This window comes from Nicotiana sylvestris, chromosome 11 (genome assembly GCF_000393655.2).
Source record: "Nicotiana sylvestris chromosome 11, ASM39365v2, whole genome shotgun sequence".
NCBI classification, from domain to species: domain Eukaryota; kingdom Viridiplantae; phylum Streptophyta; class Magnoliopsida; order Solanales; family Solanaceae; genus Nicotiana; species Nicotiana sylvestris.
The window spans coordinates 4,154,290-4,180,029 of record NC_091067.1 but is presented as its reverse complement, the minus strand read 5'-3'; the positions used below and the strand labels follow the sequence as shown (position 1 = coordinate 4,180,029).

Below are 25,740 nucleotides of genomic sequence, written 5' to 3'. Positions count from 1 at the left end.
TAACATTAAAATATAAAACTGAGAATAGTGTATATCACCAAGTTAATTTCTTTCCTCGTCTCCATGCATATCTTATATTTCAGCGCCTGCACATTTAATAATTTTCATAGAAATCATAATCTCAAAAAATTCAGTCAGAATGAAGGAATATCTTGAAATTGATTTGATATTTGTAAAAGTCATATGACAAATTGAGATTAAATGACATTTACATAAATGAGAGATAGAGGAAATACACAGTGATAAAAGACGGAGTAGATCATGGGATGAAAAGAAGGGTCACGATCGTCGATAAATCAACTTTCATATTACTACATATTATAAGATCAAAACTAAATAATCGTAGTGCATATATAGTTACCTGTTAGCCAAATGCATAAGCTATAATAGCTACAAGAAGACAAAATAAAGCAAAAGTAGAAAGTAATTAACAAATATTTAATTATCTTTTTGCTGAAGCTTTGACCCAAGCTCACAAGAATTCTTCACTGCTAAATATGTTCTTTGTGCAGTATATGACGAGGTAAGTGGTACTGGAGAAATGAGATATAAATTACTTTTCTTACTACTATTATTTTTAAAATAATTACAATCATTGCATGAGCTCTCATTTTTATGGTTTAACTATCACATTCTTTCTCAACATTCATTTTTTTAAAGGCCATAACCTCTAAATAAAGAGGCATGAGCTATATGGGATGTGGACTTTTTAAAATAAGAGAAATGAAAAAATGTAAGAAAATAATAAAAAGATAGAGATAAAAGATATATAGTATTTTTGCACTATGGAATGTGACATATCAACAATTCTATTCCCAGTTTATTCAATACTATAAAATATGTAAGGACGTAGAAAACACTTCCTCAATATTTTTTCTTCCGAGAAAGAAAAAAGATTGTCCATGGTCACACATGAGAGAAATACATTCAACATCAATAAATCAAACATGCATACTGTATTATTTCTTTGATCATCATCTTAAATGCACCACAATTCGCTCTAAAAATTATCTAAATAAACAAAATCGCCTACGAAACTTAACAAATTCACTAAACTAATTATAATTAATCAAAAAGCTTTGGTGAAAAAAGCATAGCAGCCTCACAATTTAAAAAACATATTTGAGAGAATTAGAGAAAAGATAAAAAAAAAAAAAAAGGGTGAAAAGATTGGAATCGTATTTCTATTCTTGAATTCTTCACAGGTGGAGGAGGAATTAAATTGTAAAGGATGAATTTTTATCTTTAAATGTGGTAGTTGAAAAGTCAAAAGATTTGGGTATAAAATTTTGAAACAGTGCACATTTCTATTTCTTAATTATTAGTAATATGAAACTGCAATTAATTTTTTTCTAAACATGATCTTTCTTTTACCATGTAACTGTAATTAATACTTAAATTTTTTAATTATTAGTGAAGGAGCCTGCCTTTTCATTTCGTAACCGTACAAAGGCATAAGTAATTAAGATTTTCAATGAAGGGGTATGACTTTTAGTTTTTAACTATTAAAATAGGAGAAAACCTAAAAAAAAAAAGAAAAAAAAAAAGAGGAAAAAGATAAATATGATTCCTAGCATTTGAGACATACCACATCAACTTTCTCATTCCCACAATTATATATAGATATATAGATTGTTGTCACAATATGGCATAAAATTTTGAAGCTTTCCTAGCATTATTATATTTTCATCGCGTATCCTGTTAAAGTTATTACTTCTAGGATGAAATTCATTGTAAATTATTCAAAAAGTCTTGTCCACGATCAAATCATCTTCCATGTTTCAGTTTTAGCATCTAGCATATTTACTGGAAATCGAAAAAGAGGAACTCAAAATAACAAAATTGAACAAATATCACCAAGTATAGCATTTCCCTATCTCAGAACCTTTTTAAGCAAAAGGACAAATAAGCAAACTCTTCTTATAGCATGTAAGATGATGTCCAGTCCTATACACCATGGGGCTCAGTGTTCCTGTTGCAAATTGAAGAGAACCATTTCAATGTCAGTTTCTGCCTAGTGATTCAGTGATCCTGTAGTTGGAAAAGAACAATTTGGACTGATATATCAAATAGATGTTTAGACAAGAACTAAGCACTGATCATTCCACCTACCTAGTTAGAATTTGGGTCATCAGCAATAGAGCTGGTGCAAATTGTAATCCAGTTGACTACCCCAACCTGTCAGTTGGATTTCTTTCTTCTTGATGCTACCTCTGCAGCCCAAGCTTTGCCCACGTCCGTTTGGAACTTTCCTGCAGACATGTTATGCGTTGTCAAAGATTGCATCTTTTTACCAAAGGTAAGCACGGGCTATTATCAAAATCGATCCATACAAAAGAAGAATAAGAAGAATATAACAGCTTCAAGTCTCAAAGCAAGGAAATTCTCCACTTTATTAAACTAGTAACATCATCATTACGATGACTTTCGACTACCAAACTTCTGGATTTAAATTTCTCTCTTGTAACTACTCAAGTTAAATGTGGTTACAGTCAAAAGGTAACCTGATTAAACCCTAGCATAGCACAAGTGACTCAATTCATCAGACTGAAAACAAGAGAATATAATGAGTATATCTTTCATGCCCTTTGTCTTTTGGTTATCAGACAATCCTTTCCAAGAGAATCTATGCTACATAGGTCTCCTCAATCTTTTGGTTATCAGACAATCCTTTCCAAGAGAACCTAAATCCACCGGTGCAGACTGCAGACAACTCTACTGCATATGCAAACTCTACGAACTTAAATTCTCCAAAGAACAGAATTCAAATCTAGTTACAAGATACTCATGATCAGGAGGGGAAGGAGGGGGGACTATCCACAAAACTTCAATACCAACTTCGAACAACTTGAATGTTCCAATAAAATGGCAATATTATGTCATTCACTAATCATCTAACAAATTCAGATGTAAATGTCCAGAGTTCAGACAATTGAATGGTATTCTGAATTCCAAGCTCTAGAATGCAGCGTTTGGTCGTCTATACGAGGAATTAGGGGGAAAAGGCGAGGATAGGAAGTTGTTTCGACTGGCTAAGGCGAGGGAGAGGAAGGCGAGGGACCTGGATCAAGTAAGGTGCATGAAACACGAGGACGGTAGAGTATTGATGGGGGAGTCCCAGATTAAGCAGAGATGGCAGACGTACTTTCATGGCCTTCTAAATGAGGAGGGGGACCGAGATATAGTGCTAGGGGATTTGGGGCATTCGGAGAGTCTCCGAGACTTTAGGTATTGCAGGCACATTAAGGTAGAGGTCGTACGGGCTTTGCGTAAGATGAGTAGGGGTAGAGCGCCCGGGCCAGACAAAATTCCGGTTGAGTTTTGGAAGTGTGTGGGTAGAGCAGGCTTGGAATGTCTGACTGGGCTGTTCAATGTAATTTTTAGGACGAAAATGATGCCGGATGAGTGGAGGTGGAGTATAGTGGTACCGTTGTACAAGAACAAAGGTGATATCCAGTGTTGTAACAATTATAGGGGTATCAAGTTACTAAGCCACACCATGAAAGTTTGGAAGAGGGTGGTGGAGGTGAGGGTGAGGAAGACGGTGTCTATATCAGACAACCAGTTTGGGTTCATGCCAGGTCGCTCAACTACGGAAGCTATCCATCCACCTTATTAGGAGGTTGGTAGAACAGTACAGGGATAAGAAGAAGGATCTGCACATGGTGTTTATTGACTTGGAGAAAGAGTATGACAAGGTCCCTAGGGAGGTGCTCTGGAGATGTCTTGAGGCAAAGAGTGAGCCGGTAGCTTACATCAGAGCGATCAAAGACATGTATGATGGACTAAGACTAAGGTTAGGATTGTGGGAGGCGACTCGGAGCATTTCCCGGTTGTTATGGGGTTACATCAAAGCTCTGCGCTTAGCCCGTTCTTATTTGCCTTGGTGATGGATGTACTGACACACCATATTCAAGGGGATGTGCCATGGTGTATGTTATTTGCTGATGACATAGTTCTAATTGATGAGACGCGACACGGTGTTAGCGAGAGGTTGGAAGTTTGAAGACAAGCCCTCGAGTCTAAGGGTTTCAAGTTGAGCAGGTCTAAGATAGAGTACCTGGAGTGCAAGTTTAGCGCTGAGTCGAGCGAAGTAGGCAGAAGGATGTGAGGTTTGGATCACAGGTCATTCCCAATAGAGGGATGACGTCACTCCAGGTACGGTTATTCAGGGGGACAGAGAGATCGATGAGGACGTCACTCACCATATAGGGGCGGGCTAGATGAAATGGAGGCTAGCATCTGGAGTCTTGTGGGACAAGAAAGTGTCACCGATACTCGAAGGTAAGTTTTATAAAGTTGTGGTTAGACCGGCCATGTTGTATGAGGTAGAGTGTTGGCCGGTTAAGAACTCTCATATCCAGAAGATAAAGGTAGCAGAAATGAGGATGTTGAGGTGAATGTGCGGGCACACTAGGATAGATAAGATTAACAATGAAGATATTAGGGAGAAGGTGGGTGTGGCCCCTGTGGATGACAAGATGCGGGAAGTGAGGCTCGGATGGTTCGGGCACGTGTGGAAGAGAAGCCTTGATGCTCCGGTGAGGAGGTGTGAGCGGTTGGCTGTGGTGGGTACGAGAAGAGGTAGAGTGCAGCCTAAGAAGTACTGGGGACTGGGGAGAGGTGATCGGGCTGGACATGGCACGACCGCAGATTTCCGAGGACATGGCCCATGATAGGAAGGTCTGGAGGTCAAGCATTAGGGTTGTAGGCTGGGGGTAGTCGATCTTTTCCTACTTCATACCGGGGGTGAGGCGGGGTTGGATAGGGTTGATCTTAGACGACTTGTGGTTAATGTTGAGTCCACACTATCCTTTCTGTTTTTCATAGCCACGGGCCTTAATTACTGGTTACTATTATTGCATGTCATCTATTTTTTGGTTTTTATGCTTTTGTTACTATTTTTACGGTTTCTACAGACGTTACTGATGAATTGTCTCTTCTTGTTTTATTTCCGTCTTCCTAAGCCGAGGGTCTATCGGAAACAACCTCTCTGCCCCATCGGAAACAGCCTCTCTACTGGGGTAAGGTCTGCGTACACACTACCCTCCCCAGACCCCACTTTGTGGGATTTTACTGGGTCGTTGTTGTTGTTGTAAGCTCAATAGTTAACCACTGACTTGGCAATCTAAGACAGGATGCATGATCAGGTTACAACGGAAAGACAATAGTAGGTAATGATGGGAAAGGGTCTAGGTCTAAAGTACACGCAAGGCAGCCCAAAAAATAGAATGACTAGAATTTAAAACTCAGACTTGAACTGCGGTTAAATAATAAAAATGTTAAACATGGCACCTGCAGTTGACTGGAAAAATTCCTCCAAATCCTTCCCCTGCTCTGCATGACAGAAAAAGTAGCATTAGTTTGAAGGCAACTTCTCATGGCAGAGGGACTAGTCCATATGTCAAGAGACAAACAGCTTATGCAGCCACACATCAGTCTGTATTTATTACAATGTGAACACCTTGAAATTTGTTTTTGAAAGATTAGTAATGCACATCTTAAAGAGTATAAATTGCATCAGGTACATATAAACTAGAAAATAAATTGACATTATTCGAATGTTAGGATCTGTGTGTTTTGATTTAATTCTCAAGATAGCTTTTACAATGTAACAGCACAATCACTAAATGCCAAGGATATCACCATGATGTGTATATTTCTCATGCTGAAGGATGCAGTATGAAAACTAAGTTCAGAAAATACAAAAATACACACAAACTAGGAGAATTTTGAGAAATGTGACTGTCGATATTGATTGATTTTTCCTCAAAACCTGTATAATATGGGACCTTTTGTTTTTTTCTTTTCTTTTGTGTGTGTGTGTGTGGGGGGGGGGGGGGGACATATATACTACTCCCTCCATTTAATTTTGTATAGTGGTGTTTGGCTGAACACAGAGGTTAAGAAAGAAAGGAAGACTTCTAGCACATACCAAAAGTACCCTAAAATTCGCGGTCTTATATATTCCATGACATTTCTATGGCAATACGAGCATGTTACTTAGGGTAAAATGGAAAATTTTGAGTTTAAAGTAAAAGAGTTACAAAATATATGAAGGTGTCATTCTCTTTCGGAGAGACCAAAAAAGAGTTTCATATAAAATAAAACAGAAGGAGTACTATATATCACGGGTACATCCGAAATCCAAGGGGGAAAAAAGAGAAACAGGAAGTTACCATTTTCATATTCCAATGCCTGAAGTATCATCTCCACCTGAAAGGAAACAACATATCAGTCTAGCAGAGAGCAGTGCATTAAGCTGACAAAAGTGATCACTCTCCATAGATAGCATCACCTCATGGCAACAGAATGAATATCCTCTTCTTCTTTTTTAAATAAGGTAAGAGAATGGGTGTTCCAAAACTAGCTTTAAGCTTCTTGGAGGCTGAAATACTAGAGAAAAGTCTGGCACTATAAAGTTTTTTAAAGAGGAGAAGCGTGCTACTTGAGAAAGGAAAAATGTGAAGAGTTCTAGGTGTTTAAACAATAAACAGTCAACCATGCATAGCAACTCTTTATCATGAACAAGACTCTTACTAAACAATCAAGTCTCAATGCTAACAGACTAACAGAGTACCAATCAAAAAAAAGCCTGAATGCTAATTGAGTTTGTCCTGAACATCTTTTATGCATATTGGCAAACAAGATGTAGTGACAGACATGGCGTTAAAAAAGAAGACAAGATACAACAATGAGTTAACTTATATGTCTACCAAATCACGTTTGGATGCTAATTGAGTTTGCCCTGAACATTTTCTGTGCATATTGGAAAACAAGATGCAGTGACGAACAAGGCGTTAAGAGAGGAAGATAAGATACAATGATGAGTAAACTTAAATGTTTATCCCTATGTAAATTAAACTGAACACGTCAGCATAAACACCCATATAGATGGGACATATTCAAACTTGGGTAACATACAATACCTTATCAAAGTCCTTTACAACTTTGGCTTCTAAAGAAGAATTTTCTTCATATTCCATCCACAAGTCACTGATCTCCTTGGCTGCAATTGCCCAACGGTAAATAATAAACAAGAGAATAGATGAAAGCTCAATCTTTAGATGCACGAGCTAGTTGGCAAAAAACTCAATGGAGAAGAGAAGCAATACCTCGGGGTCCTCCACCTAAAAGTTTACACATGTCTTCTAGTGCTGCTCGCTCTCGTCTGCTCTTTTCATCTTTTGAAATTCCATCAGCAGGAGTAATATCTCCAACAATTGCTGTTCAGTAGAAACACAAGAAAATATTTGACAAAGAATGTTAAATAAGAAGCTACCAAATTTTCCAAATCAAAGGCCCATAGGATTAGAAGACCCAAGAGATAGACGATTGTGTTGCCAAGTCTATACAAGACATTGGTTAGTAGGAAGATCATTGGATGAAAGTGAACAATGTCTTCTGAAAGTTTAACCTCATTTTCACAGCTTTACACCGAGAAAAATATTTTAAGTGAAAACGATTGATGATGCGAATACAGACAAAATTCGATGTTCATGTTCTAATGGTTTCTTTCTGTTCTTTCCATTTAATAAAGCTTGTAGATCAATAGTCAATGTCATTATCCAAGGAAGTAATACCAAAAGGCAAACTTGAAATATTCTTCCAGTTCCAGAGTATAAGATTTGACAAGCTTATGCGTCTATAAGTAATCCTCCATTTCTTATACCCTATCTTCGACTCTTAATTAAATCTTGTATCATAAAGCTCGTAATAGCACGAAATAATTAATGACACATGTCACAATTAAATAAGAGAAGAATTCCAAAAAGAAAAAGAAATTTTCATGGGAAGATGCTATCAGCCTATTTCATGTAATAGCCATAAAAGAAAAGAAAATAGAAATGAACAATCATAAATGAGAGCCTCACCTTCTGCAATGTCATGCACAATTGCCATCTTTACACACCTAAATTTGGAAGAAAAAGAAGAAGAAGCATGCATCATCCTCAAAAACAATCCACACATTTGGTGGAAACACAAATACAGGAATGTACATGTACTGATAAAACAAATGATTATTATTAAAACTGCTTACTTGTCACGATCAACACCAGGAAGGTCAGCAGCAATAAGAGCCATCACTCCCATACGGTACATGTGATCAGCTATAGACTCTGGAGCATTAACCCCTCTACGTACCCAACCTTCCCTCTTTGTTGTCTGATCACGATTCCAAACAGGAAAGTTTAGCTCAGAATACACAAAAGATCACATGGAAAGAGATAAGATAACAGCGTCAAAAGAATGGTTACATGAAGTTATGAACATAAAAGAGCTAGTATAGGCTGATAGCACAAGGCTGTCATATATTTTAAGAGAAATACATAACACTACTTTAAAAAATACTAAGCAGTTTAATAACTTAAGAGCTTCACCACAAATGACATTGGCTTGTAAGCAAAAGTATACTTTACGCGTTAACATAATTCTAAAAAATATAAACAAAGCATAAACTAGACAGCATAAAATGGATTAGTTACTGGTATGCAATCTTTCAGACCCTAATAGACATGACAAGGATTAAATTTAGGATATTAGTTATACACACTGATAGTGAAACAATTTTGTCTACACCATCCTTATAATTTAACCTGTTATAATAGCACTTAACATTTATTCAAGGTTACCAATCAATGCTATTAAATAGAGTTACGTGCAATTACATCTAAGGTGACATGATCGTGTAAATATAGTTTACACCTTCACAATGTTATTATTAAATAGAGTTACGTGCAATTACCTTTAAAGTAACCATATAGTCTAAATATATTTTACATCGTCAGTTCATAGAGCCTAAACACATTCATTCAACGCGATACAACGAGTGTTATGATGATAGGCTATAATTACGTATTTTAGTCGATTATTACACTCTAATTTACTGCACTTTAGTTGAGTTTGCGCTTTAATCGCTAATGTTTTGCACTAACGATGTGTTTTATGCCTTGTAGGAGTGATTCCGAGCTATATAGATGTTATGGAATGAATTCAAGTGATTTGGAGCTTTGAAGTCTGAGTAAAAGCCCAAGGAATTAAGTCGGGATCGTGTCAGGGGTCAACTTTGATAGTTAAGAATAAACGAAGACTCGAGAGGGCATATTGCGCACTGTCTAGTAAAATACACATAACTTTTTTCTCAGAACTCCATTTTGGCTCCACAATATATGGTTGGAAACCTAACTCAAAGGGCTACAACTTTCATGTTTTACGTTTTTCCGAATTCTAAACGGAACAAGGCGAAACGCGCGAGATTTGAGCCAACACGAACGAAACCGGGAAAAAGGGCCAGTTGGGTGCCACAGGCCGTGCCTAGCGCCACCTGTGGCGCCAAAAACAGTATGCACAAATAATGGGGCGCCGTGGAGGGCGCCTGGCGCCGGGCTGGGCGCTGGTGACGTGAAATGTGTCCTATTTTGCCCGGGACAAGTTTATTTCGGCCCTAAACCTGCCCAACTGATATAAAAGCAAGACTAAACCTATTTTTGAGGAAGGAGACGCCACTTTGGAGTAGAGATACACACGGGATCGTGAGGAAGCGAAGAATTCTCAGTTTTCTTCATCTTTTTCTAGTATTTCCAATTGATTTAACACTTATGCAATTGTTTGATTACATCATGAGTGGTTAAACACCCATTGTTCTTGGGTTGTGATTTAGCCATGAATATTGTTGTTTAACGTTAGCTTGACCTTGATTATAATTCACCAATATATGGTTGTTTCTTCAATTCTGTGTTTAATTGCTTAATTGTCTGGCCATCAGTTAGGTTCTACTTACTATCTATGCTATGCTTGGGAAAGCCGTGTTTAGATTAGAGAAGAATTGAAGAGAGCATGATCTTAACCCTTAGAGGGAGCGGATTTGTGGTTAGGATAGGAATATACCTAGTCACCGTGGTTAATTAAATATCGTGATCTTAATGCGTTCTTAATAGATTGATTTCATAGGAATATAGACGTTAATCTATTGAGAATAGGTGAGTAGTACTTCGGGAGAAGGCTATGAGAGCATTTATCGATTAATTAGCAACCATGAGTGAATTATATGAAAGGGAGAGTTAATTAGAACACAATACGAATGGTGAATCGATCACAACCTTGGAATATTTGCCTCTACTGAATACACAACAATCAACTCGTTACTTGATAATTTAGTTATTATTTAGAATCGTAGTATCATATAATCATATTATTGGACTTTGTTTTTAGCTGGATTGAATAACAATTTTAGCGAATTAGTGAGTAGTTTACACAAGTCTCTGTGGGTTCAACACTCAACTTATCATTACATTATATTACTTGTACGACCACGTATACTTGCGTGTGCGTTTGGGAGCAACAAGTTTTTGGCGCCGTTGCCGGGGACTTGAATATTAGCTACTTGCTAGTTTTTGCTTTAATTGTTTATTTAGTCTAGTCTAACGTTACTTGATTGTTGCTCAGATCTCAGGAACTTTGACTGAATGCGTAGGGTCAGAAGCCAGGACCGACTTCAAGGCTTTGATCCTGAACCTGAGAGAACATTTCACAGGAGGTTGAGGGAAGCAAGGGACACGAATAATATTCAAGCACTTGTTCAATTTCCTGTGGACATAGCAGAGGAGCAACCCATGGCTGTTCAGGAGGTGGCGATGCCCAGCATTGCTAATGTCACCTCCAGTATAGTGAAACCCAGGATCACTGGGCACTTTGAGCTGAAACAGAGCATGATCCAGTTACTTCATGCAAACGGGCAATTTATGGGTCTTCCACACGAGGATCCACAGTAGCATATTCTGAACTTCTTGGAGATTAGTGATACTTATATCACTAACGGGGTCACTCCAGATTATGTGAGGCTCACACTTTTTCCATTCTCTCTGTTGGGCGAGGCTAAGCGATGGCTAAAGGCAGAACCAACTAATTCCATTACATCACGGAATGATTTCGCAAGAAAATTTCTGGCAAGGTTCTTTCCTTCAGGCAAAACTGCAAAGATCAGAAGTGAGATAGTGGCCTTCAAACAAAAAGCGGGAGAATCTTTGTACTCAGCTTGGGAAAGGTTCAAGGGGCTACTCAGAGACTGTCCTCATCACATTCAGACGAATGAAGTGTTAGCTCACACTTTCATAGAAGGGCTACATGCTGAAACAAAGATCGTGGTAGATGCTGCAGCTGGGGGTCAAGTGTTGGAGAAAAGCTTTGACGAGATATATGCATTATTGAACAAATTCTCCAAGAGCAATCCGGATTGGCAAGGAGAGATGGGCAAACACACAGTGCAAAAGTCTGCAGGGGTTCTTGAGTTAGATGTCTTCTCAGCATTATCAGCGCAGATTTCTACACTGACCAATCAAGTCAACCAGATGAACTTGAGTATCAACAAGCAACAAGCCCAACCAGTGCAACAAATTCAAATATTTTGTGAAGTATGTGGAGAGGGTCACATGAGCAATCTATGCCCAGCAAATCCAGAGTCTGTATACTTTGTGGGTAATGCAAATCGAGGCCAAACAAATCAGTATGAGGACACTTACAATCTCAACTGGAGGAACCACTCACACTTCTCTTGGGGTGGAAACCAGGGCACTCAGAATCAATACAGGCCTCAAGCACCTCAACAACAATATAGACCACCTCAAGTTGAACAACAAGCGAGTCCTACAAGTCACCTTGAAGACATGTTGAAAAAAGTGATGGCTGAACAGCAAGCCCTCGCCACAACAGTGAGAAATTTGGAGCGTCCAATGAGACAGCTTGCTAGTGCTCAAAACACTAGACAAGCTGGAGCTCTTCCAAGTGATACTGAGCCCAATCCTAAAGCTCAAGTCAATGCAGTTACCTTGAGAAATGGAAGAGCACTAGAAGAAATTCCAAAGAAAAAGAAGAATACAGATCATCCTGAAGGAGAATTAGCTCCCAAGCTAGTTGAGGGGAATGCGAAAGATGATGAAGGACCCGAGCCAGTAATTGAGACTAGGCCACCGCCTCCGTTTCCACAAAGACTGCAAAAGCAAAAAAGATGATGCCAAGTACAAGAAATTCCTAGATATTTTGAGCCAAGTGAGTGTGAATCTGCCTTTGGTGGAAATTTTGCAGGAAGTGCCTAAGTATGCAAGGTATCTCAGAGATATTGTGGCAAACAAACGAAGACATGCAGAGTTTGAAACAGTTGCACTTACTGAAGAGTGCAGTGCCAGAGTTTAGAGTAAACTTCCTCCTAAGTTGAAGGATCCTGGGAGTTTCACAATTCCTTTGTCTCTTGGAAAACAAGAAGTTGGTAGAGCCTTGTGTGATTTAGGGGCCAGTACAAATTTGATGTCATCCTCTTTGTTCAAGCAACTCGGACTGGGGTCACTTAGACCTACTACAATCACTTTACAGCTAGCAGATAGGTCACTAGTCATGCCCGAAGGAATTATTGAGGATGTGTTAGTTCGAGTGGGAAAGTTTATTCTTCCTGCTGATTTTATTGTTCTTGATTACGAGGCAGATGAGGAAGTGCCCATTATTTTGGGGCGACCATTCTTAGCTACTGGTGGAGCAATTATTGATGTGAGAGCAGGGAAGTTAAAAATGAGAGTTGACGATGAGGAGGTCACTTTTAATGTGTACAAAGCACTTAAGCTTCCTAAGCATTATGAGGACTTGTGCATGATTACTGCGGTAGAATCGAAGGGGATAAAGCAGAGTCTTTATGTGAATTATAGTGATCCAGATGGGACAACTGAGTTAAAGGAGGTCGTGTTTCCAGCTGAGCGTGTAAAGATGATTGAGAAAAGAGCCAGAGATGAAAGAGTAGACCTTCTGAGAGCGCGCAAAAAGGCTAGAATTCATGGGAGAAAGAAGAAGAGAAAGCGCCCAACCTGAGCAGAGTAGCAGAGTCGTGCCACGACTATAAATAAGGCGCTTGTTGGGAGGCAACCCAACCTATGTATCTTTTATCTATTGATTATTTCTTTTTACTATGTTTTGTGTTTTTATTTTATTTTTGCAGAGTAGGGAAAGTCTGAGTACCCAAAGTTGAAGCTGAGGAGCATGTTTGAGCTTAAGTGTGGGGTCGTCCCGACCCTTAATATTGAGGATCATGTCCAAGCTAGGCCTGAGAGGGTCTCAGGGAGTATTTCTCACCCTTGTTTTAATATTTCTCTATGATCATGCATCGAGGACTATGCATAATATAAGTGTGGGGTGGGAAACTACTTTCTGGAGTATAATTGTCTTTCTTTTATAACTCGTAGTAGACATAGTCTAGGTTCAAAAAATAAAAAAATAAAAAAAGTTGAAAAAGCTCGGACTGTTCCCGACGATGGATCTTTTGGACAATTTTCTTGAGGGATTAAAGTCCGATTTAAAAACACCAAAAAGTTTTTTTTTATGTGTCATTTTATTTTCTTAGAATAGCTAGGTAGTATTCCTTGGTTTTTCTTTGGGCACCGGTTCTTTTCCAAGGATGTAGCTCGAACCGGGCACTTTAATTTCTTTTTAGGAGTAGTGTAGGAAGAAACTGAGTCATTCTGAGATACTCATTGACATGGATTGATGCTGGCACATTAGGCTATGACATACATTCTGTTTTCCCGTGTATTTGGTTTGACTTGTGAAGCCTAAGTAAAGTAAATAGCCTATTTTGTGACGCCGTTTCTCAGTTGTCTGACTTGTATGCTGCATAGTGCAATTGTTGCTTAAATTTCTCATTTATTTGTGCTTGCTTGACTTGAGAGTTGAACAGAACCGTCTTGATTGAGTCATGTGCAACGTGTGTGTGAGGATTCGTGATTTTCTGTGCTATCCTATGTAGTCTAGAACTTGTCCCGTGTGTTAATTGAAGCGAAATGGTGAGTTGTTCTAATCTAGGAGATGACGTAGGCATTTTTCTTGCTTGATCATAGATGTGCTTGTCACGTAAAAATAAAATTTTCCGTTGCTAGCCCCTTTGAGCCTATAGACCTTTCTTTTGGCACCCACATACAAGCCATACCCCTATTTTATTCTTAATTTGATATTGATTGAACCTTTACCTCCTAAGGCACTTAGTCGCTAAAAGAAGTAAGGTGAGATATTGGAGAGTAGTTTTCGAGTGGAAACATGGAAGGGCTCGTTGATGCACTAAAGTTAAAATCAAAAGTCACTAGCCGATGAACTTTAATATATGGAGTGTGAAGAAAAAAAAGAGAGAGAAAGGAAAAGAAAAATTGCAAGAAAAGAGAGAAAAAAAATATGATAGTTCAAATAATGTAGAAAAATACACACCTTCAATCCTTATTGATTTGTGCTAGTGACAAAATAGAGAAGTGTTTAAGTGAAAAGAGGGCTATGTTGTATATGGCAAGTGATTTGGTTGAGAAGAATATGTGCTTGAAGTGTAAATGTAGTGTATTAAAGTGCTTAGGAGGGTGAGTCACTATTTCTAAATATATCCTATCCGTCCCTTAGCCTACATTACAACCTAAAAGTCCTAATTGATCCTAGATTTGGCTAGCTTAAATTAGTGGAGATATACACTACGGGCAAGCTTATGGAACGACCACGGGATGCATATGAATTCTTTGTGAGAGTGAGCGAATTTTGTTCAATTGTGTGATGTCCTTAAATTATGTTCAAAAGCATATTTGAATGTGTGGACCAATTTATATTCACTCTCGGTTTGTTGGTGAGGGCACATGATCTCATGAATGATTGGTAATGTTGTAAACTTTCTTGTTGGGTAAGTGCATAAATTGAGGGTACTTAGTGGTTGCAAGTCGGCTTGTGAGGTTGGGTGGTGACAATTAGGTTATTGGAAATTATTGAATTGAAATATTATACTTGGGCTTGCTTAAACGGGAAGAATGTGAATTTTTGTGTGTTCATGCTTGTGTGCCGGTATTGATCGTAGTCAAGGGTAGTGTGTGGTTAAAAGTTAAGGTGCTCCTCTATAATTGATACTTGTACATAGTTGGGGGGGGTTTATTAGATAGTCCCATTGCTGAGGACGAACAACGTTTAAGTGTGGGGTGTTGATGATAGGCTATAATTACGTATTTTAGTCGATTATTACACTCTAATTTACTGCACTTTAGTTGAGTTTGCGCTTTAATCGCTAATGTTTTGCACTAACGATGTGTTTTATGCCTTGTAGGAGTGATTCCGAGCTATATAGATGTTACGGAATGAATTCAAGTGGAGCTTTGAAGTCTGAGTAAAAGCCCAAGGAATTAAGTCGGGATCGTGTCAGGGGTCAACTTTGATAGTTAAGAATAAACAAAGACTCGAGAGGGCATATTGCGCACTGTCTAGTAAAATACACAACTTTTTTCTCAGAACTCCATTTTGGCTCCACAATATATGGTTGGAAACCTAACTCAAAGGGCTACAACTTTCATGTTTTACGTTTTTCCAAATTCTAAACGGAACAGGGCGAAACGCGCGAGATTTGAGCCAACACGAACGAAATCGGGAAAAAGGGCCAGTTGGGCACCACAGGCAGTGCCTGGCGCCACCTGTGGCGCCAAAAACAGTATGCACAAATAATGGGGCGCCGTGGAGGGCGCCTGGCGCCGGGCTGGGCGCTGGTGACGTGAAATGTGTCCTATTTTGCCCGGGACAAGTTTATTGCGGCCCTAGACCTACCCAACTGATATAAAAGCAAGACTAAACCTATTTTTGAGGAAGGAGACGCCACTTTGGAGTAGAGATACACACGGGATCGTGAGGAAGCGAAGAATTCTCAGTTTTCTTCATCTTTTTCTAGTATTTCCAATTGATTCAACACTTATGCAATTGTTTGATTACATCATGAGTGGCTAAACACCCATTGTTCTGGGGTTGTGATTTAGCCATGAATATTGTTGTTTAACGTTAGCTTGACCTTGATTATAATTCACCAATATATGGTTGTTTCTTCAATTCTGTGTTTAATTGCTTAATTGTCTGGCCAGCAGTTAGGTTCTATTTACTATCTATGCTATGCTTGGGAAAGCCGTGTTTAGATTAGAGAAGAATTGAAGAGAGCATGATCTTAACCCTTAGAGGGAGCGGATTTGTGGTTAGGATAGGAATATACCTAGTCACCGTGGTTAATTAAATATCGTGATCTTAATGCGTTCTTAATAGATTGATTTCATAGGAATATAGGCATTAATCTATTGAGAATAGGTGAGTAGTACTTCGGGAGAAGGCTATGAGAGCATTTATCGATTAATTAGCAACCATGAGTGAATTATATGAAAGGGAGAGTTAATTAGAACACAATACGAATGGTGAATCGATCACAACCCTGGAATATTTGTCTCTACTGAATACACAACAATCAACTCGTTACTTGATAATTTAGTTATTATTTAGAATCGTAGTATCATATAATCATATTATTGGACTTTGTTTTTAGCTGGATTGAATAACAATTTTAGCGAATTAGTGAGTAGTTTACACAAGTCTCTGTGGGTTCGACACTCAACTTATCATTATATTACTTATACGACCACGTATACTTGCGTGTGCGTTTGGGAGCAACATGTTACATAGAGTACAACGCCTATGCATTACATACTAAACAAACTAAATTAGTTGCAACACAATTTCAAAGCAAATATACATGGATTACATTCAGCACGGTACAACTAATATTGCATAGAGTACAACGCTGATTACATACTAAAATAATCGAAATAGACTGCAAATGCAAAATATGAAGCAAATACATAATTCCATGTAAAACGTAGTACAACGCCTGATGAACAGAATTCTATGTAAACAACACTATGATCCTCATATATCATACTACCTTCAGATGCATTAAAAATTCATAAAAACACATTCATTCCGTGCGGTACAATAAGTGATACATAAAGTACAATGCCTCTGCATTACATACTAAACTAACTCAATTAGCGCAATACAATTTCAAAGCAAATAGACATGGATTACATTCAGCGCAGTACAACAAGTATAGCATAGAGTACAATGATACGTAAACAACACTCTAAAATAACTGTGCAAATGCAAATGCATATACTAAAATATGTAGCTGCGATTGCATACTAAAATAGCTGAAATAGTGCAAATGCAAATATGAAGCAAATAGATAATTTCAAGTCAAGCTTCGTACAACACATAATGCGCAGGGTACAACTCTATGTAAACAACACTCTATGATCCTACATATATCACAACTTCATATGCATTAAAAAAAATCATAAAAAAATGGAGAGCGGCGTGCGAATACCTTGAGTCGGTGACAAAGTGATAGAAAATCAATGGCGGACGAAGGAGAAGGAGATGCAGCCGACGAAGACGAAGACGAAGACGAAGACGAAGACGAAGACGAAGACGAAGAAGAAGAAGCTTCGGTAGCCATACGAGAAACCCTAGGAAAAGATGAAGAAGAAGTTCGAAAGTGTTTGAATCTGAAATGAGGAGAAGTAGAAGAAGCTAATGAAGGAATGAGTGCAATGGTGGATTTACACAGCACTCTGCTCATTTTCTTTTTTTCCTTCTTTCTTTCTATTGTCTCTTTGTCTAAAAATAAAATGATTGTTGGCTGTTTGAGTGGTGTCAAAAGAAAATTATTTTCTTTTGCTTCTTCCTTTTCTTTTCTTTTCTTTATTTTCTTTTGGGTAAAACAAATATTAGAATAATATCTGTTTTCCGAAAAAAAAAATAACTTCATGATTTGACAAAATAAAAATTATATAGGTGAATTATCAAATTTTTGGGTTCTACAAACTTAATTCATGTGGGTTTAACATGGCAAATTCAAAATTTAAATTTTAGGAATTCAACTTTAAGGTTTTTATCACTGAATTTATTGCGCTTATGAAATAATGGATTAAATTTTAGTAATTTTTTATATGCAAATACTATATATTGTTAAATACGATGGGTTTAATTGAACTCATCACATACGTGACGCTTCCGCTATAGCATGTAGCTTGTCGTAGTTTAAGATGAATGATCAACAAAAATAAAATTGTCTGATATAATCAGAATTTCACATAATTTAGTATGTGCATAATTCACGACTTTGCAAGTATTTTCAATACAAGTCTTATTTAACTCATTACGGATTTATTACTCATAAACAAAAAAATCTTATTTCTTTAAAATAAAAAACTTACTTAGATCGAGTTTAATAAGCTCAACTTATACATATGCAAAACAAAACAAAAAGTTAAAAATATTAATATATATAATAGTTCACGTTCATCCTGAACCAGTAACTCTAAATCCGATCTTCGCCTCCGCTTAAAATTCAAGGTAGAATTGGAGGTGAAAGGGAAGAATGATGGTGCTTCTTCTTATCAAGGTCAACACACTTCTTGAAAACCTTGTTAGCATTATGCTTTACAACCTTAGGATCAATCTTGTCCTTAACCTCAGGCAAACCAATATAAACCTTGATTAATGCTTTGTGACACTTGAGTCCCATTTTAACAAGATCATGACAACAATTTTTGTCAACATTTCCTTTTTCATTTATAGCATTTATGACTTTTTCGCCACATTTAAGTGGGAATTTCTTGGTACAATTTTCAACGAATTTTAAGAAATTTTTTGGTAAGCTATTGATGTATTTATCATGTTCATCTTCTTCTTGTGGAGGTGATGGATGTTTTTCGTGATGGTTAGATTTGCAAAAGGCAGGAATTGCACTAGAAATTAATAAAATGGCCACAAAAGAGAAGAGAATATTGAGTTTTGCCATTTTTTTTTATATGTTTTGTACTTGTTGATTTGATGCTTATTGATCTTAATATGAAGGTGTTTATATAAGCATGATTTATACTAAGTGAATTAATGAGATTTATTTATCTGTTTCACTTTCAATGTATCTTTTTGAGTAACGTTTGCTTATTGATGAATTAATTAACTTACAATTAAATGTCAAGAATACTTTTCTCTTAAATTTGATGATGTTATTAATTAGTTTATTCCCTCCTCCAAGTGCGGAAAAAAGAAATGAAAATTAAAAAAGAGACATGGAAATGTAAGAAGATTGAATATGAGCGTTATTTTTTCTTTTTAAGTGTAACATTTAGATACTGATATTTTAAAGAATTTTGTATATTAAATTATTTTAATATTAGGTGATTTCTTTCTAGCTGTCTAAACCTTGGAGGACATAATTATTTGGTACTTATTACTGGTTGAAGGTGACAGTTATCCCGTGAAATTAATCGAGGTGCACACAAATTGACCCGGACACCACAATTATAAAAATAATCGCCTTATAACCAACTACTAGTGAGTACGTAGAGCAAGAGTTCAAGTTTCGTGCATTAACAAATATATAGATTCTTTATACTATCCGATTAATTTGACCTTTAAGATGGGGTTTTCAACATAACTTTTCATAATAAATTTGATATGATAATTTAAAAAATAGGATAATAACCTAAGGTAGCCGACTAAGTTAAACAAATATTGCAAAATTGTTATGTAACACCAGTACATATAACTTAAATTCTTTTTATATATGAATTAGTAACCTTGAAAATAAAATAAATAACATGTTACAACTATAATAGGTTTAAGTGAATTGTCAGTGCATGTTAGTAAAGATTCCGTCTTAGTCAACTATAGGTAATTTAAGAGAGACTTCAATTAAAAACATTTGATAGTGAGCATGTGGTTAAGCGTTATTACTGGCTAATTTCGCAATTAATTGTTTCATTTTCACTAGACAAATCGTTACTATCATCAATAAGTAGGCGTTTGGACATAAAAATTATAATTTTTTGAAATAATTTTTTTTTGAAGTTAAGTTGAAAATAGTATCTGGAATTTCACATCATATTTGGATATGTATTTCACTTGAAAAAATATTGCAGTTTTGTGAGTGTAGAAAAAAAATTGAAAATTTTGAAAAGGTGGTCAAAACCAATTTTTAGTTTTTGAAAAACTCATTTTCAAAAAAGTTTCAAAAAATTGCAAAATTTTATGGATAAACACATTTTTGAAAAAAAAAATAATAAAATAAATAAATTCATGGACAAACTGTCCTCTAGTATGTGTAGCATTCTCCACAATATAAATACGAAAACTTGTAGAGGTGTGTGTGTCACAACCTGAAATTTCCAGCTTCGGGACCGTGATGACGCCTAACATTTCACTTGCTAGGCAAGTCAACGTTAGAGGATCTTTAAGCCAATTTAATCAATTTCAGTAAGTAAAATCAATTAAGTCGAAGTGAAACTAAAACTGAGTGCGTAATGACATAAAAACCAATAATATCTAAGTACAATCAAGATCTGGCGTCACAAGTTCACGAGCTTCTAGAGTTTTTACATACAAAATTTGAAATAAGTACAATTGTCTCGAATGATAAGAACAGTAAATAAGGGGAAGGTGGAAGGGGACTTCAAGGTCTGCGGACGCCATCAGATCTACCTCGAGTCTCCAAAAGTAAATCCGAGCTGATACAACTCACGGACAGCTAGGACTAGTACCAAAATCTGCACAGGAAGTGCAGAGTATAGTATGAGCATAACCGACCCAATGTACTCCGTAAGTGTCGAGTCTAACCTCGACGAGGTAGTGATGAGGCTATGACATGACACCCATTTAATCAAATCTGTGCAGAAATCAATATATGTACAACATAACAACAAATAAAAGCTAAACATGTACTATTGGGAGGAGACATGCGAAAGGGGTACAAATTATGATAACTCCAACGGGGAATGATAACAATAAGAGTCAATAAGACTTTAACCAGTAACACGAATAAACTTAATAAACAAAACTGCACGGCGTCACTCTTCGTGAATTTAATCTCAACCTCATTATAAAACAGTAATAACGGCACGACATCACCCTTCGTGCTTTTACTCTCACTTTCATCATAAATCAATAGATACGACACGACATCACCCTTCGTGCATTAACTCTCAAATATGGCACGACATCACCTTGCATGCATTAACTCTCTCCCTTACCATATAAGAGTGAACATATAACAATCGGGAGATAAAATAAACAAGGACAAACTTCACGTCATTAATGGTTCCCAAAATCAACCTCAACTTCATAAACAATACTCAGTTATCATAGACAACCCATAAATACGGAAAGAACGATCAGTTTAATAATTAAACTAGTCTAAGCATGGATATCATGATCAAAGAAAGCCATAAATTACAAGAAAACTAGTCTCACCCGCATGCTTTAACCCAACAACAACGCATAAGTACTCGTCACTTCACATATACGTTGTACCCAACATCTAAACAGGTAGCAAATAGGCAAACAAGTCTTAATCCCTCAAGTCAAGATTAGCCACGATACTTACCTCGCTCCAAAATCAACTCAAAGCTCAACCACAGCTTTGCCTTTCAAACAAGCCTCCGAACCAACCAAATCCAGCAAATTATCAACCAAACGATTCAAAATAAGCCTTAGGAACTACCCACGATTACAAAAGATTTAATTTAGGTCATTATTGAAAAAGTCAACAAAAGTCAACTCCCGGGCCCGCTTGGTCCAAACCCGAAATTCGAATCAAAACCCGATTACCCATTCACCCCGAGCCTGGTTATGTAATTTGTTTTGAAATCTAACCTCAATTTGAGGTCTAAAATCTAATTTTACAAAAATCCCTAATTCTACCCAAACACAATTCCACCAAGAAAATCCTAGATTTTAGGTTAAAATCTTATGACATGTAATGGAAGATTGAAAGAAAATAGGTTGGAATCACTTACCAATGAATTGGGGAAGAAAGGTTCTTGGAAAAATTGCCTCTAGGGTTTTTAGGTTTGAAAAATTGAGAGAATGAACCAAAATCCGGTTTAACTCAGCTTTTGACTAGTTGCAGATCTCGCAATTGCGACATGGGGTTCGCAATTGCAAACCCCCGCAAATATGAAAAATACCTCACAATTGCGAAGCCTTCACACCTCTACTTTCATTGCATTTGCGATGAAATCTTTGCAAATGCGAACTCTGGTCCCCCGCAAATACGACCTTTTGATCGCAATTGTGATCTCTTGCTAAGCCACCCATCTTCGCAATTACGAAGATTTTCTTCGTAATTGCAACCAAGATAGGAACTTGGGTTCCTCACAATTGCGAACAGTGACCTCGCAAATTGCGAGGTTAGAGACTTGCACCAGAACTGAAGCACACCAGCATTTTTCTTAAGCCCAAACTTACTCTGTAGCCTATCCGAAACTCACCTGAGTCCTCGGGGCTCCAAACCAAACATGCACACAAGACCAAAAATATCATGCAAACTTGCTCGCGCAATCAAATCGCTAAAATAACACCTAGAACTACGAATCAGATACCAAATAAAATGAAATTTTCAAGAAAACTTATGAACTTCTATCTTAACAACTTGACGCCCGAATCACGTCAAACTAACTCCGTTTTTTCACCAAATTCAACAGAAAAGTCATTTTTATAAGGATGACAGACAAGTCATAAATATAGTAATGGACATATACCGGGTTCTGAAACTAAAATACGAACCCAATATCATTAAACGATTAAAAAAAGGTTTATCCGGTGGAAGCTTTAGTTGCCGGAAACGATACCTTAGCAACCTCAGATCCACTAATGGTAGCAAAGGAATTTTGTAACTAATACCCAGCAATAACAGAACTGAAGAAAATTAAAAAATAACCTAATTTTTACCCCAACTCTTGAAGCTTCCATCGTTCAATAATGTAGTTTGGGGATGAAAACTCTTTAAAAAGCAAAATAAAATAAAATAAAAATATACGATGCAGCCTCTTATTTAGGGATCACGCAATTGTGCCAACCCAGATAAATAGTTGCCTCATAATCTTAGTCAACAGTCAGAGGCATTTAAAACATAACGATTGAACAAGTACAAGTATCATTTTGAAGTTATGTGAAGTAGAGGGGCTAGGATGTCAAATCAGTAAGTATAGATATTTATTAGTCTATTCAGCCTATTTCTAATAGATTGAAGTCTTATAAAGAGTAGTGTTTTGGGTCGTGAAGGTTCTAGGTACCTATGCTGAGGTTTCAAGTACCCGTGCTTAGGTTTTAAGAACCCGTATTGAGCTCAGGTAGGTACCGAGTACTCGAGCTGAGGTTTCAAGTACCCGTATTGAGTTTCCAAGAACTTGTGCTAAGGTCCAAAGTATCCTTGCGGATCACGAGTAGATAGTGAGTACCAATGCTAAGGTTTCAAGTACTCGTGCTGAGCACCCTGTAAGGTAGGTCAAGGATACTTGTGATGAGGTTTCAAAAGCGCGCTTAAGCCTTGAAGCGAGGCTCAAAACATGTTGAGCGTTTCGCCTTGCTTAGCGGACGCTTTAGTATTATCATCATGGCTCTAAGACATACTTTTCTTTGCCAATGAGTGTTATTTTGAAGAGGCGGCACTAAACAATTGATATTTCACTTTATCATAAATTTTCTTTAATTTCTTTGTCCATATATTTGGTAGTCATGCTTATAGATATTAGTCTTGGAATACACATACATATTTGTCGTTTTTCTCCATTTGCGCCTTTCTTCATTAAAGCTTACGTTTTTCTTTTGCGCATTGTGCTTAAAGCTCCAATAGACCTTAGAACTTTTTTGTGATTTTCGCCTTTGATAACACTAGACTACGTCGAATATCTTCAGGTTTGCCTGAATCAAATGGTTACCTTTATATTGAAGCAAATGGTGGTCTGAATCAGCAAAGGACATCGGTATGTCCTTTAGTTCCAAAGATAATTGTTCTTGAATTGCTGAAGTTTTGCTTGGGTGATGGTAGTAGTTTAATATCAGTATTGTTGCTTTTGTGCTTCCAGATATGCAATGCTGTTTCTGTGGCCGGTTATCTTAATGCGACCCTGGTCATTCCACACTTCCATTTTCATAGCATTTGGAGGGATCCAAGGTTGGCCAGCTCTTTCATCTTCTTTGTTTGTTTGAGTAATGTAGTATTTCCTTAGACGAACATTTATATACTGTAAAACTCAGGAATTTGGCGGTTGCTCATTACCTTGGCTAGCTTTTTGTGCTGACAAGCTCTTGAGATGCTTTACTAATTTTATTAGTTTTCTTTTACCATCTTTGCTTTTTTTTTTTAAACTATTTTTACCCTTGAATTTTTCAAATGTATTTTTGAAATTGCTTTTCTTTAACCGAGGGTCTATCGGAAACAACCTCTCTATCTCACACAAGGTAGGGATAAGGCCTGCGTACACCTCACTCTCCCAGGCCCCACTCGTGAAATCACACTGGTATATTGTTTTTGGTGGTGTTGAAGCTCTTGAGATGCTTTACCTGCTCATTAGAACTGACTTCCCTTTAATAGAAATGTATTACCTATTTACTAGCCATCATTTTTGTTTTGCATTTTTCCTTCTGCAATTTATGTTCTTATTTTTCTTATGATCTCTGTGGTGAAACTAATATTTTCTCTTTTGTGTTTTTCTTATTATCTTGAGCTAAAGGTCTTCCGGAAACAACCTCTCTACTCCTTTAGGGTAGGGGTAACGTCTGCGTACATACTACCCTCCCCAACCCCACTTGTGGGATTTTACTGGGTTGTTGTTGTTTGTTGTACCTCTAGTTGAATATATCACAAATGGCCGCAAAAAAGATTTCAATACCTCTAGAATTTGAACAGATTTGTTAGTCTGGGAATCTATACCTTAGGTTTATGCCATTTCCTTTGGAGGTATTGTTGAAGCAAACTAAAATCTGGTGGTGGATTGTCGTATAACTATTTCTGAGATAGTGGGTTTTAGTTTGTTTTAAGCATGGCCATTCTCTTGATCAATCTTGAGTTTAACATCCATCTACTTCTGCACCTTCTTTAATTGCAAATCATAAAAATGCTCCACAGTTGTTTTTCTGCAGCAAGTTTGGAGATATCTATGATGAAGAATTTTTTGTCAAATCCCTAGCCAATGATGTGCGAGTGGTGGACAAGATTCCTGATTATATTATGGAACGATTTGATTACAATATGAGCAATGTTTACAACTTCAGGATCAAGGCTTGGTCCTCCATCAGTTACTACAGGGATACAGTTCTTCCAAAGCTGCTTGAAGAAAAGTGAGTTCCTGGACATTTTTTTTGTCACCGCTTTGACTCGTAGGCTGAACTGCCTTTACTTAGGATGTTAGGCCTAATTATTGATACGAGATTTATCCTTGTGATGATACGATGGAGTCCTGGAGATTGTTTGTAATGGTGATTGGTGAAGGTACGGGTGTTGGTGTGTGCCTAAGAATCGAGAATAGTAGTGGGTTATTCTTGTTTTTATATACTTTTTTTGGAGCAATTTGCAGGTGAATTTTTTGTGTCAGGTGTATGAATGTATCTGGGTCCTCTTCAAGGAGGTGCTAATTGTATAGTGTGTTTGAATTAGTTTGTGAGACAGGGATATACCTAGAGCTCAACTTGCTCTTCTTTTCGAACCTTATCACACCCTTCATGGGTAAAACCTGGAGCAACACAAGAGCGGAGCATATCCTCCAATATTTGAATAGTGCGCTCGGAATATCCGTCCATCTGAGGATGAAATGTTGTGCTCAACTCAACCTCCATGCCCAACTCACGTTGTACTACCCTTCAGAAGTGCGAGGTAAACTACTTACCTCGATCAGATATGATAGACACAGGTACACCGTAAAGACGAACGATCTCGCGGATGTAGATCTCAGCTAACCGCTCTGAAGAATAGGTAACTACCACAGGAATGAAGTGTTGTGACTTGGTTAGCATGTCCACAATGACACACACCGCATTTGTTTAACCAAAAATCTGAATCTTTGGTCAAAGCTAAAAAGAAATTCGGGTTAC

At 37.3% G+C, this 25,740-nt stretch overlaps 3 protein-coding genes and 1 non-coding gene across 4 annotated transcripts; 1 reads left to right on the top strand and 3 right to left on the bottom strand.

The window, feature by feature from the left end:
• Positions 1 to 1,714: 1,714 nt before the first annotated feature.
• Positions 1,715 to 17,487, bottom strand: LOC104222738 (uncharacterized). Its single transcript, XM_009774021.2, has 9 exons — positions 17,189 to 17,487; positions 8,042 to 8,166; positions 7,875 to 7,912; positions 7,116 to 7,226; positions 6,930 to 7,009; positions 6,180 to 6,216; positions 5,296 to 5,337; positions 2,113 to 2,252; positions 1,715 to 1,972 (listed from the first exon to the last, which is right to left on the bottom strand). The coding sequence occupies exons 1-8, from the start codon at positions 17,441 to 17,443 to the stop codon at positions 2,182 to 2,184; spliced, it is 759 nt and encodes a 252-aa protein (XP_009772323.1). The 5' UTR covers positions 17,444 to 17,487; the 3' UTR covers positions 1,715 to 1,972; positions 2,113 to 2,181.
• LOC138882450 (small nucleolar RNA R71) lies at positions 10,977 to 11,083 on the bottom strand. The gene has a single exon (XR_011404053.1). It is a non-coding gene; the product is annotated as a small nucleolar RNA R71 (small nucleolar RNA).
• A 727-nt stretch (positions 17,488 to 18,214) lies between the features above and the next one.
• LOC104222739 (uncharacterized) lies at positions 18,215 to 18,667 on the bottom strand. The gene has a single exon (XM_009774023.2). It carries the CDS (start codon positions 18,665 to 18,667, stop codon positions 18,215 to 18,217), a length of 453 nt encoding a protein of 150 aa, XP_009772325.1.
• Positions 18,668 to 18,941: 274 nt separating this feature from the next.
• Positions 18,942 to 25,024, top strand: LOC104222741 (protein ESMERALDA 1-like). The gene is made up of 4 exons (XM_070160848.1): positions 18,942 to 18,949; positions 23,546 to 23,633; positions 23,736 to 23,824; positions 24,793 to 25,024. The coding sequence occupies exons 1-4, from the start codon at positions 18,942 to 18,944 to the stop codon at positions 24,992 to 24,994; spliced, it is 387 nt and encodes a 128-aa protein (XP_070016949.1). The 3' UTR covers positions 24,995 to 25,024.
• The last annotated feature ends 716 nt before the right edge of the window (positions 25,025 to 25,740 follow it).

Coding starts and splice junctions, on each gene's coding strand:
- LOC104222738 (XM_009774021.2), bottom strand. CDS start 17,443: ATGAGCAGAGTGCTGTGTAAATCCACCATTGCACTCATTCCTTCATTA. Junction 7,227..7,874: donor TGTGCATGACATTGCAGAAG/GTGAGGCTCTCA, acceptor TCTACTGAACAG/CAATTGTTGGAGATATTACT. Junction 2,253..5,295: donor ATTTTTCCAGTCAACTGCAG/GTGCCATGTTTA, acceptor ACATGTCTGCAG/GAAAGTTCCAAACGGACGTG.
- LOC104222741 (XM_070160848.1), top strand. Junction 23,634..23,735: donor TGAATCAGCAAAGGACATCG/GTATGTCCTTTA, acceptor TTGTGCTTCCAG/ATATGCAATGCTGTTTCTGT. Junction 23,825..24,792: donor AGCATTTGGAGGGATCCAAG/GTTGGCCAGCTC, acceptor GTTTTTCTGCAG/CAAGTTTGGAGATATCTATG.
- LOC104222739 (XM_009774023.2), bottom strand. CDS start 18,667: ATGGCAAAACTCAATATTCTCTTCTCTTTTGTGGCCATTTTATTAATT.